The sequence below is a fragment of the Staurois parvus genome, unplaced genomic scaffold (genome assembly GCF_062004578.1).
Source record: "Staurois parvus isolate SC_StPar_1 unplaced genomic scaffold, SC_StPar_1.0 ptg000344l, whole genome shotgun sequence".
In the NCBI taxonomy this organism is placed as follows: Eukaryota; Metazoa; Chordata; class Amphibia; order Anura; family Ranidae; genus Staurois; species Staurois parvus.
This window is the reverse complement of record NW_028318140.1, coordinates 3,086,788-3,099,800: the sequence shown is the minus strand read 5'-3', so window position 1 is coordinate 3,099,800 and position 13,013 is coordinate 3,086,788. Positions and strand designations below refer to the sequence as shown.

The following is a 13,013-nucleotide window of genomic DNA, read 5'->3' as shown; positions in this document are numbered from 1 at the left end:
TGTCATTTGGTACAGCACATGTCGGTCTGCAGGTCCCGGCCAATGATTTATGGTCGGGACTTGCTGACCAGATTAGTGAATCACAGTACAGAGCTCTGTGTTTACTAAAAACACAGTGCTCTGTACATGGAGCAGTGATGTGGCTGTTTCTTTCTCTCTGCAAAGCTCTTTGTGAAAGCAGCACACATTACACATTGGTAGGCACACAGTTAACCCTTTGATTGACTCTAGATCACAGGTGTCAAACTGGCGGCCCTCCAGTTGTTGCCAAACTACAAGTCCCATGATGCACTGCAAGATTGACAGTTACAAGCATGACTACAAAAGGCAGAGGCATGATGGGACTTGTAGTTCTGCAACAGCTGGAGTTTGATACCCCTGCCCTAGATGGCAACCCCTTCCCAGCCAGTGTCATGAGTACAGTGTCAGTGCATATGATTAGCACTGATCACTGTATTAGTGTCACTGGTGGTGTCAGTGTCAGTTAGTTAGTTCCCACCCAGTGTCAGTGTCAGATTGTCTGCCACACTATCACAGTCCCACTATAAGTTGCTGATCACCGCCATTACTTACATTATAAAAAATAAATACATAGAAATTCCAGTACATATGCCATAGTTTGTAGATGCTATAACTTTAACACAAACCAATCATTTTATACTTATTTAATTTCTTTTTTTAATCAAAGGCAAGTAGCAGAATACATTTTGACCTAAATTAATGAAGACACATTTTTTACATTTTGGGGGGATATGTTTATATAATAAATTACAAAAAACAGTGATGATCCAATACCACAAAAAGAAAGCTCTATTGGGGTGAAAAAAAAATATAAATTTCATTTGGGTACAGTGTTGCATGACCGTGAATTTGTCAGTTAAAGTAGTGCAGTGCCAAATAGCAAAAAATGCCCTGGTCATGAAAAGGGTAAAACCTTCTGGAGCTCATGTACTGTAGTTAAAGGATAAGTTCATCTTTCATAACATGTTACATGGTACACTCGTGTTACATTCAGGGTGTAACATGTAACATGTTATGAATACACTTCCACGGTTTTACAGCTAGCAGGAGAACTTCAGTCCCCCCGCTAGCTCTCAATTTTTAAAAAACGTGGCTGGGCAGGGCTCCGCCTGCCCAGCCGTGTCACTCATTCACAGTCCTCTGTGAATGAGAAGTTACAAGTCTCAACAGCCTTAGGCCAGGTTCTTATCTGTGCGGTTGTGTGGGCCATGATTTGCATAGGCACGAGAGCCCATTCATTTGAATGGCCTCCCGTGCCCTGGGACATGAAAGGAAGAAGTCCCTGCACTTCTACGGAAATCGCAGCCTGCACGGGAATCCCAGTACGGTTGTGATTTTCAGCTCGGGCGGCATGCCATTAGAACCCGCAGGTCCCACATTCCTCTGTGTGGGTCCTGCAGCTGCAGGTATTTGTGTAGGTCCTGCAGCAGCACCACCTGCACAGATGTGAACCGAGCCTTAGAGGTTGTCGGCTTGTAGTTGTCAATGAACTACTAATACCGGCTATACATGGGTTGAAATTCGACTGATTTTTCGGCTGAAAATCGGACCTAAGAATAATCGTCTGTTAGTGGGTCAATGGCACCGGCCGATTTTCGTGGTTCCTTCCCTTTTCGGTGATCGGGCATGTTGGAAAATTTGTGAAAAACGACTGATTTTCGACTCAATGATGGTCAAATCGTACGATCGTTTTTCCGAAAAGAATATGTGCATGAGCCATGACCTTGAGGGAACAGAAGTTTCGACTATTATATGGGGTGAACTTTATGACTTGGTCAGCCGATTTTTGACATCATTGATGGCACCAACGGATTACCATGCGAACGACGTTTTCAATTTTTGGATGAAAAATCATTCGGAATTTGACCCATGTATGGCCTGCATAATACAGCGCCGTGGTAGTTTATTCATGCTACCTGTCAGTACATCCCGTAGGGGCAAGCAGAGCTCTGCAGGAGACCTGCACTGCCCCAGCGACCTGCTGATTGCTGGTACAATGGTTTCCAGGCTCCTGCGACCAAAAATAATAAATGCACGTTTTTTTATACCTGCAAAAAAATGTGCATTTATTATTTTTTGTAAAAAAGGGGAACTTATCCTTTAAAAACACATATTTGAATGTATTTTTTTAAACGTGAGTTTAGTGTGACTTTAACCTGGGAAGTATTTTGGAGGGTGACAGCTGTGATAGCTGACACTCGGACCTGAGCAGATGTTTGACAGGTGTGCTCAGCTAGAAGGATGCTGGGGATGCCTTGTGTCAGCTGTCTGCTGCTGTGCTGTGATTGGCTGCTCAGCGCTACATAATGAGGAGCTTTCCTTCAGCACCAGGCATTGCCAGCACTCGGACTCGGCTGCTCTGTACTTGTGTGTGGCGGAGGGTCACTTGTAAGAAGCGACCACATTATAGATGACATGTAAAGCAGCCAAGGACATTATTGCCGTCATGTTTGCGTTTCCTGCGTTGTAATCTACAGTGAGATCGCACTTTATCTTCTCCTGCAAAAGTTCATACCTTGTCGTCAGAAGAGCTTTAGCCTCTGCTTCATTGCAAATCGTTTCAAACCCCTGATTGTCCTTAACACCCCGGCCACACTGGGTGCGATTTACTTTTATTTGTAACTGTGTAACCTTCTGGAGTCAACTCACTGTGATGTTCACAAACAACTCTATGTCTTCTAAATGGATTACCAGCATGCCCAGAACACGGATTTACATGGCTGTGGAATGGAAGGTTTGCATGAGTTGTGCTCCAATGTGATCACCTCCACTTGTGTCCCATAGAATGTTATCATTGGTGGTGAGTCTTCGAAGCGCAGTGGTCCACCTGATGCTGTCCTGATGCATTCCCTGAACATCACCCCAGAGCTGATCGCCAGACTTCTTCAGGAGAATAATGTCACCAGGGAACAGTTTATTGAGCTCTACCAGCTGCAGCCCTTGGTCTACATTCCTGAGCTCCCTGCCCCCTTTAAGATCGCCTTTGTTGTCATCTGTGTGGTCATTTTTGTGCTGGCTCTGTTTGGGAACTCTTTAGTCCTCTATGTGGTGACCAGGAGCAAAGCCATGAGGACAGTCACCAATATCTTCATCTGCTCCCTGGCTGTCAGCGACCTGCTCATTGCCTTCTTCTGTATTCCATTCACTATGCTGCAGAACATCTCATCCAACTGGCTGGGAGGTAAGGGCTCCCTATTACAGACTTGTACATTTAAAGGAGAATTTTGTGGTCATAAGAAAAAAAAACATGCAGGGGTTAGACTAAAAATGGAAACATCACATAATTTACAGGTGTGAAAGTGATGACATGTTTCACCTTCAAAGTGATGTAACACTCTTTTGCTTCCGCTGTGTGCTGAGACACCTAGCTAACAGGTGGGAAACTTCGCTTTTGTCATTCACTGCGTGCGCTGCTAGTAATACGGAGTCATGTCAGAGCTTACTGAGCTTCAAAGACGGCAAATTGTTGCTGTCTGCTTAGATGCTGCCTCTGTGACTGAAGTTGCCAATTTATTTGCCGTGTTGCAACGTACAGTATCAAAGGTTATGATGCTACAAACAGTTTCCGGGAAAATGTTTTCTAATAAACATGAGTGCAGTGGACATGGTCAACTGATCGAGAGAGACAAAAGAACATTGCACAGGATTGTGACCCAGAATAAGAAAACAACTGCTGCAAACTTGACTGTAGAGCTCAATCTTAGTCCCCTTAAAGGTGGTCACTTTCACACCTGCAAATCATTTAGTGTTTCCATTTTTTTGTCTAAACCCTGTATGCACTCTCTTCCATGCTGCATCATTGGTTCTCTGCTGAGTCTAAGCTCAAGTTCTGATTACTCAGTTCTTGGTCTGCTCTGAGCAGAGAATGGCGACTGTCAGTCACTGCTCTCTGCTCTGCCCTTTTAGCACTCACTGGAGTGTCAGGCTGAACAGAGGCATCCACAGCTGGTTCTACTCTCAGCCCCACACTAAAAGCCAGAGCCACTTGTCAGTCAGGCATCTGGTGGACCACAACAATATGGACAGGATCCTTGCAGAGCCTGGAGTGGCTCTGTGACCAGCTTTAGCTCACTGTTGCCTGATTCTAGGTCAGAGGAATGCAAAAGTGAGTGCACTCCTGTGACATATGGCCTAAAAAACATTGTTAGAGCTTATGCAAATCAACCTGATCCTTCCCTGTTCTGTAAACTTTAGCAAACTGTTCAGAGGCATTGCTAAGACTATGAAAGACCTGAGGCACCCAGGGGAACACAAAGGGAAGCAATTCTGCAACATATATATCATGCTGCGACACTTGGTGGGAAGATCATACCTACCAGTTGAAATGGCTTAAAGTAGAACAAAAGGTAAAACTTTTTTTTTCATTTTGGATAGAGTGAAGGGAAGTGTCTGTTTTTTGCCATCTGTGTCACATTGTGGAGATTTCTTTTCATGTTCTGTCCCATAGCCATAATGTGAAGTGAGAGGAAGCTCCTCCAAAGTGAGGGAATCCCCAGTTGTCATCAGAACTAGTGTCCCCTTTGGAAGATTTCCTCTCCACTTCTGTTGTGGCGATAACTCAAATGTGGGATCTTCTTTCACTTTCAGTGATAATAGCCACCAGGACAAGCACAGAGGGTGAATCTCCATAACAGGTACACGGACAGCATTAAAAACCTGACAGGTGTTCTAATTCCTCTCCACCCTATCCTGAACTTAATAAAAAGTGTTGCCTTTAGTCAGGGGCATCCCTAGGGCTGGTGTCACCTGGTGCGATAACACTTGGTGACACCCCCTCCAACGATCCCTGCAGAATGAATCGGATCTGCAGATTGAGCATAATGGATCAGACTCCAATCCATTGTGCTCAATCTGCAGATCCGATCCATCCTGCGGGGATCGTTGGCTTTCTTTACAACTTACCTTTTCGTGGGGCGGGTCCGGTGTCACCCCATATAGGTTGCATGCCGACGATCCTCGCAGGATGGTTTGGATCTGCGGATCAAGCATAATAGATCGGAGTCCTATCCACTATGCTCCCCAATCTGCAGATCCGATCCATCCTGCGGTGATCGTCAGCATGCAACCCATGCGGGGTGACACCGGACCCGCTCCATGAAAAGGTAAGTTGTAAAGAAAGCCGACGATCCCCGCAGGATAGATTAGATCCATCCTGCGGGGATCATCTGCTTGCTTTACAACTTACTTTTTCGTGGAGCGGGTCCAGTGTCACCCCGTGCGGTTGGTGTCACCCAGTGCGGAGTGCATCCCCCGCACCCGCCTCAGGATGCCACTGCCTTTAGTTATACTTTAAACGGTACTAAAGCTGGCATCTTTGCCTCTCTTTGATCTGCAGTTGCCATGGTCCTGCACATGGGATCAGTTATGACACCAGGCATTTAATGGCTGGACAGGTCAGTTGAGAGCACAAGCCACTGGGACAGTTATCATTTATTGCATGCCTTGAATGTAACTGTTTTGGAAAACCATTAAAATAGATGGCTTTAGTTCTGTTCTAAGAGAAATTGATTACATAAAGTATTAGCCTACTTGTTGTATACACTCAATACTTACTGTATAGGCCACAGTCCTTGTACCCAAAAAACTATGCTTGAAATACTGTTCCACAAGTTACAGTCTCACAAACACAAATAAAACTCAGGACAAAGAATAACTTTTAAAAAGATAACATCCAAAATATCAAAACTGTTCACACTAGTATGCAGTAGTCTTTTTAATATAAACAGCTTGCAAAAAAGAATAGTAAAAGTAGTCTTTATGAGTAATCTCAAACAAACTGCATGCAAGGAAAGAGACTACACTGTTTCAATATGTGCCTTCCACATCCAGCAGTGTCCAAACCCAGGGAAAAGGGAACTGTACAGCATTTTATACTGTATACTTCCATTATACTGTTATGGAATGTGATCTCAATAAATCAGAGGGTTTTTGGGCTTTATTATTCTTGAGCGAGTTATTTGTATGAACTACCTCTTAATAATAATCAAGTATCCAGAATTCTTTCATCTGGCTTTTTGGAGTTGTAAGCACATATAACCTCTCTGTTGCTGTGAGGTCTGGTGAGTTTCCATCCTACATTTCTGGTGATAGTGGTGTCTTCACATCAGTAGCACTACAAATGTCCTGTGTGTTTTCTCCAATTCTTTTATCTGATTCTACCTCTCTATCTCTTGTCTATCAAGGTGCATTTATAATGGCATGGGAGAAAAACACTTAAAAAACACTCATGGCTGCTGCTGCAGCAGTGAGCTGTATGTTGATTTTTATAGCTGGCAAGCAGCTTAAAAGTAGACATCATGTCAAATCTTAACTCTACCTAAGCCTGCTTCCACCTTCATTTTAAACCTATTCTAACTGCCCTGTAAAGGAAAGATGTCTATACCTACCTATTCTGAGGGTGCTATGGTCCAGTCACATGATCAGATCCCAGCGCTGGCATTAGTGTAGAGGAGGGAGAGTTGACAATGGATACCCCATAGTAAGCCTATGGGTGATATCAGCATCAAGGCTCTGCAGCCATTGTCTGCGATCTCTCCTCTTCACTGATGCTGGCCTATAGAAAGATCATTTGACTGGACAGGAGAACCTTCAGAATAGGTAAGCATAGACATCTTTATTTTACAAAGTAGTTAGACTAGGCTTACAATGGGAGTGGGAGCAGACTGGAATTCTACTACTGTGGAGCCACCCAATCATTTTTACATGGCTCCAAAGGTGCTACCTTCCCCTCCCTTCACCAGCAACAGTGGTGGTTCCTGGGCTCTCCTGGTTCTCTGGGGAGTCTAGGGCTGCAGTAACTAAGAGAGCAGTAGGTGATCAGGGAACATTATTCCCTGATCCCTACTGCAACTAATAAACCTGTAAGTGATGTGTTTTACATCACTTCCAGATTTGCAGCTGTCATTCTTCAGCTACTGTATGCAGCTAATCAAGCATAATTTGTGTTTGATTAGCTGCAGTGGAGGGTAGAGGAGATCAATCAGAGGTACACATCCCAATGCAAATGCAGAGAGCAGGGCTAAGACATGTATGTAAGCATAAACTGCACCATACATGTGAGGTAATAATATGCACATCGGACGTAATAACAATAATTCACAGGCACATGCTATTTTAAGGCTTGACATGTTTGATATCTAGATAGTTGACACAAGCCCATATTTTATATTTTACAAGAAAAGGGTATTACATTGTGTTTGTTGCCTCTAAAATTCATTTTAGTTTATTTTTTTCATGAAAATATGCATTTGATAAACAGTTGTACAAATATTGTGTGACAAAGAAATTTGCCTGCTACCATTATATTATACAGACCTCTGCTTTCAGAAATAAATGCTTATCTGAGGGCTTAAGGTAATTTCCAGCAAACAATGGAGATTTTAACATGTATTTTAACAACTTTATTGATTGGGAACTACTCTGCAACCAGCATCTATTGAGACACTTTACACCTTGGTAAGGAGTATATGATGTTCAATATACAGTATACAGTGTAGTAGTCAGGACATTTTGCACAATGTAACATACAGAATGCAACAATCAGTATACAACAGGATATGAAGTGAAGCAGTCTGAACTATATAATGTACAATCGAGTATAGAATATAGCAGTCAGCACTGTGTAACATTCAACATTACTTATGGAGTGAGTGATGAAGATATGTAATGTACAACATATTACAGAGTGCAGTGGGCAAAAATGTGCAACATGCACTATATCATATAAGGTGCAGTGGTCAGGACTATGTAACAAACAACACAGTATATAGCAGTCAAAACTGGATGATCAGTTTACCCCCCCCCCATGTGTAACATACAACATAGCTTATAAAGTGCAGAGGTCAGTATTATGTAGCATATAAAGTTCAGGGGTCAGAAGTGTGCAATATACAAACCAGCACAGGACTTACAACTATGAAGTATGAAGATCTCTGAAGCCAGGGCTATGTAATATACAACATAGCACGTACAGTGCAGAAGTCAGAATGCAGGGGTCAGGACTTTATATTTGCACAGCTTGCAGTGAAGTGGAGGAGTGATTGTCACTTTATGCTGGCAAACAATGTACTCTCTTCATTGGTGATCAGCCCACCACTTTACATTGATGGTCACCATACCCCCATACACTGGTGTTCAGTGCCTCCTTACATTGGTGATAGCTTTCAGTGGCTCTCTACATACCTACATTGGTGGTCAGTGCTTAGTGCCCCCTTTACATTGTTGTTCAGTTCTTATTGCCCACCTTACATTGGTTCTCAGTGCCTCCCTTATGCTGGTAGTCCGTTTTAAGTGCCCCCTTATGATGGTGGTCGATGCTTAGTGTTTCCTTACTATAATGGTCAGTTTTAAATGTCTTTTTATGCTGGCGGTCAGTGTTCAGAGCCCTCATACATTGGTGAAAAGTTCTCAGTGTCCCTCTACATACCTACATTGGTAGTCAGTGCTAAGTGCCCCCTATATACTGTTGGTCAGTGCTTAGTACCCCCCCTTACATTGGTGGTCTGTTTTGAGTGCCCCCTTATGATGATGGTCAGTGCTTAGTGTTTCCTTACATTAGTCATCAGTTTTAAGTGTCTTTTTATGCTGGTGGTCAGTGCTCAGAGCCCCCATACATAGGCATTCAGTTCTCAGAGTCCCACTACATACCTACATTGGTGCTTAGTACCAATACACTGGTGGTCAGATCAGAGTGTTCCTTACAGTTGTCAGTGCTTAGTGCTTTCCCAACCTTGGTGTTCAGTGCTTAGCGCACCTCTTACATTGGTGGCAAATTTTGAGTGCCCCCTTATGCTGATGGTAAGTTCTTAGTGTTCCCTTACTTAATTAGTCAGTTCTGCATGCCTTTTTATGCTGGTGGTCAGTGCTTAGTGCCCCCTTACATTGATGGTCAGTTCTCAGTGTCCCTCTTTATACCTATATTGGTGGTCAGTACTCACACTAGTGGTCAGATTGAAGTACCCATTACAGTTGTCAGTGCTTTCCTTACCTTGATGGTCAGTGCTTAGTGAACACCTTACAATGATTGTCACATTGTTGTACCCTCTCCTCACAAACCATTAGCAGCAGTATACTAACTAATGTTGGTTGTGGCAGCAGGCAGGTGGAGAAGCAGGCAATGAAATAGGATTAGCAGTGCATTGTGAAGGGGATCAGTCTGGCAAGCACTACAGTTTTGAAATAAATTGATGGATGGTTTTTAATCTCATGAACTGGGGCACTGTGCTTGAGATGTGCAGGACATCCCCTGGGTGCCTGACACTAGCTACACCAGCGGAACTGTATAAAAGTAACATTTGGGACAGGCTCACTTTATTATGTAGTGCCCCTCTTAGGGGGAGCTAGTATTTTTTATTTTAGAGAGGAAGGCTGAATAGCAGCCTGGGTGTGAGCCAGGTCAATTTAGATCAGTTACCTGATTCCTCCCCCTGCTCTAGAGACTTGAGAAGTTTCTGGAAGGCAATGGGTGGAGGTGAGGAGGGACTGATCTGCATACTTAGGGGATCCTGACCAATCCTCAGGCAGGAGGCTTAGCATAGTGTCAGAACAGACCTTAAGTATGAATGAGCCTGCTCAGCAGCAGGAGAGTTCGGGTGGAAAATGGAGTGAGAGACTGGGATGCAGGAACCTGGGAGGAGGCTCAGTGGGAAGAGGCCTACCTCCAGGCTGGATCTGAAAGGAGGACCTCTCAACCTCAGTAGTTCCCTGAGAGAGGACCACCTGTACAGCAGCTGTCTCCAGAATGCAAGTCTGAACAAATGCGTGTTACCTCGCTGTGCAGGACTATAGGGGGATCCAAAAACTTAGTGACTCTTAAGGGGGTAAAGGTACAACAATAAAGTTCTGACAAAAGGGTTAACTTAGTTTTTTTTTTCTTCCATTTCTTATCTGGAAGATATTCCACATCTTAATAATAATAATAATATGGAAAATAGAATATGGAATAATATGGAATACTTTCATAAACAGACAGAGTTTGTTCATAGTAGCACCTAATATATTTATTGTCAGTATTAAAAATTCACTCTGTTCTAGTCACACCAGTATAAGATATATTCTGATTGTTTATAGACTACTGAAATAAGTGTCAAACCCATGCTTTCTGAAAATATTAGATACCTGTCTGTCTGTTGCTTTAGGATATTCTTTGACATTGCACCCAGAATTTTTATGCAAGCCAAAAAAGTTATAGTGAGATCAAAGCTCTCCTCATACTTGTTGCAGGTCATTGAAAGTGAAAGAACTGAAACCAATGGATCAGAATAACATTCAGGAAAATAGCATTTTCCAAAGTTAGGAAAGCTCAGCAATGGCAGCTCCATACTAGATTAGTATAGGTCTTCTTTAAGAAGAGGAACTCTGTCTTGAATAGGGCCACTTGTGTTTAATTTGCATTCTCTCTCTTCTGTGCCTCTGTTGTCCTCCCTCTTCCTCTCTCATTCCACCTCCCTGTTCCTCTCAATCATTCGACCTTCATACACAGTATGTTATTCTTTGGACCTGTTGCCCAATTAGTCTGACCTTGAGTTCCAAGAATTTACTTCCTTGAACACATTGCATAAAATACAGAAAACCACATAAAAGATCTGAAAGAATACTTAGTCCTAGTATTGAGCTTGTTCGCTTGCTGCTAGTTATACATTTCACTGTAATATTGTTAAGGACAGCAATAAAACATGTATGTGAAATTCACATTAATTACAGAAAAGTGCCATTCTACCCACAGACATGAGATACCAGTTGCCTAAACTGGCAAATCTGAGGAGGAATTGAACATGTGTGTATAAGACATGTTCCAATATCTCTTGTGATAGCTATGCCATTGATTAACAGCCATGGTAGGAGTATGCCAGACAGCGAGAGACCCTAAAGACACATACATAAGTCTACCTAATGAAATCTACAGATGTCCTTAATGTGAACATACAATTAACTATTAATATATATTTTAGGTGTTCAGACAAAAATCTATGGTTGCTATGATAACATGCTACTATACATATGATAATGAGTAAATAATAAATGAAAATGAAGAGATGCAGGTAGTGTTTATTGGTTACACAGATTCCTCTATCAAGAACTATGATAACCTCATAAGATTTTCATAAGTTAATTTTCATAACACGTTCATACAAGGCACAGTATAAAATTGAGTAAGCATCAGATGCAATGCCTCAACCTGCCTCATGGTAAATATCTTCTTGTCAAAGTAAAGAGCCACTGGTTATATTTTAATAGCTTTATTGATGCAGACATAAAATTTCCACTTGCATTATTTATCGGATGAATTTTCAGTGCAGCCACATCTGACAGCATTTTGAGTGTGACAGTTTTACATAATTATTTACATACATATTTATGTCACTTTTCATTAGAAAATACAGTGTATTTATTTACCTATAATATCAATTTTGCAACATTCATATTAATGTACTGTACCATTATTAGAAATAATGATCACAATCCATGATCTAGAGAGAATGTTATTTTCCTCTATGGCACTTTTACATGGGTGCATTTTTTGTAAAGGTTTTAGCTGCAGTTAAATTTGTGCGAAATTATTTGCAAAATGATTTATTTTCCCCCTGCCATTGTCATCATAGAGTAATCAACCAGTATTGCTGGTAGTCTCTCTGCAATTGTTGCCTGTTACTGATTTACCATGCTTTGCTCTACTCTATGAGGGAGATTTCCTAACACTGGTGCACTCAGAATCTCGTGCAGCTGTACATGGTAGCCAATCATCTCCTAACCTCAGCTTGTTCAATTAAGCTTTGACAATAAAACCTGGAAGCTGATTGGTTACTATGAAGAGCTGCACCTGATTTTGAACCATGCAGTTTTAGTAACTAACCTCATGTGTGTTGATGAAGGCAGCCAACTTGATAGAAGAGCAGGGCTTTGAACCCTCATGTCACAGCTGCCCCCCCCTCCCCCTGGTAAATGGTGATTTGATAACCTATGTAGGTATTGTGGGTCCACAGATAGAGATTGCTCTCTGCAAAGCTCTCAGAAGAACAGTGAAAAGAGCAATATTGATATCAGCAAATCACAATCCAAATCTCTAGCAGGGATGGGTCATACTGACATGTATTGCACAGTTATGGTCCACCACTGTCAATATAAGGCATTCATAAATTCTCCAGTTACAAACATTTCTCTGAAATGCATTGAAGTCAATGGGAAAGTAAAACTGTAGCGTTTCGAAGTGATTAAGTTTGTTTTTATAGCGTATCCCTACTTTTGCAGCCAAATTTGGATAACGTGTTTTATTTATTCATGTACTTTTTTTAATATTTGTTGCATGTTCCCATTCATATATCATAACTTAAAAAATGCAGCTTACCTTTATTAGATGCTCTATTTTGGGCCCTCCCACAAGGAAAAATCCTAGGTAATTTTCTTTGTGTATGAGGACTGGGTAGCAGTGTTAGCTATAATTAACCCTGTCTGTACTATGCAGGCAGATCTTCATTTTCAATTGTAATTAGTTTTGAACACTGTCTGTCCTAATAAAATGTAAAAGAAATAAAAGCTGGGCTTCTTGCATCATGTTAAGGAGGGCAGACTTGGGACAGGCTCACTTTAACATTGTTCAAAAATACCTTGCAGTCAGGCTTAATACATCCTACTGAGAAACATCTAAAAGGTAGGATATATTTAAATGTTTTATAGGCATGTCGTGTGAACAGGAACACATATCATACATATAGTAGGGTTTTCTCAAATTTGACAGCAAAAATTGAAAAGGTCTTTGAAAATGTATTTATGTATTTATTTATCAAGATTTTTTTAATCACAGCAAGCATGGTCAGTATTATTGATCATTGATCATGCATGATGTGACTAAAAAAAAATAAAGCAATAAATAACTCAAAACGTGTCGAAAATTTTTCTTACAATTGTTTTCTTTTTTGTTTTTTGTTGATATATATATATATATATATATATATATATATATATATACATATATACACACACTATATTGACAAAAG

General features: G+C 41.4%; 1 protein-coding gene across 1 annotated transcript in view; it reads left to right on the top strand.

Moving 5' to 3' along the window:
• The first annotated feature begins 2,370 nt into the window (after positions 1–2,370).
• Positions 2,371–13,013, top strand: part of QRFPR (pyroglutamylated RFamide peptide receptor) — a 130,492-nt gene continuing 119,849 nt past the window's right edge. Inside the window, exon 1 of the mRNA XM_089684316.1 lies at positions 2,371–3,202. Coding sequence (XP_089540442.1) covers positions 2,863–3,202 — 340 coding nt within the window. The 5' untranslated portion in view covers positions 2,371–2,862. The remainder of the gene's footprint in view (positions 3,203–13,013) is intronic.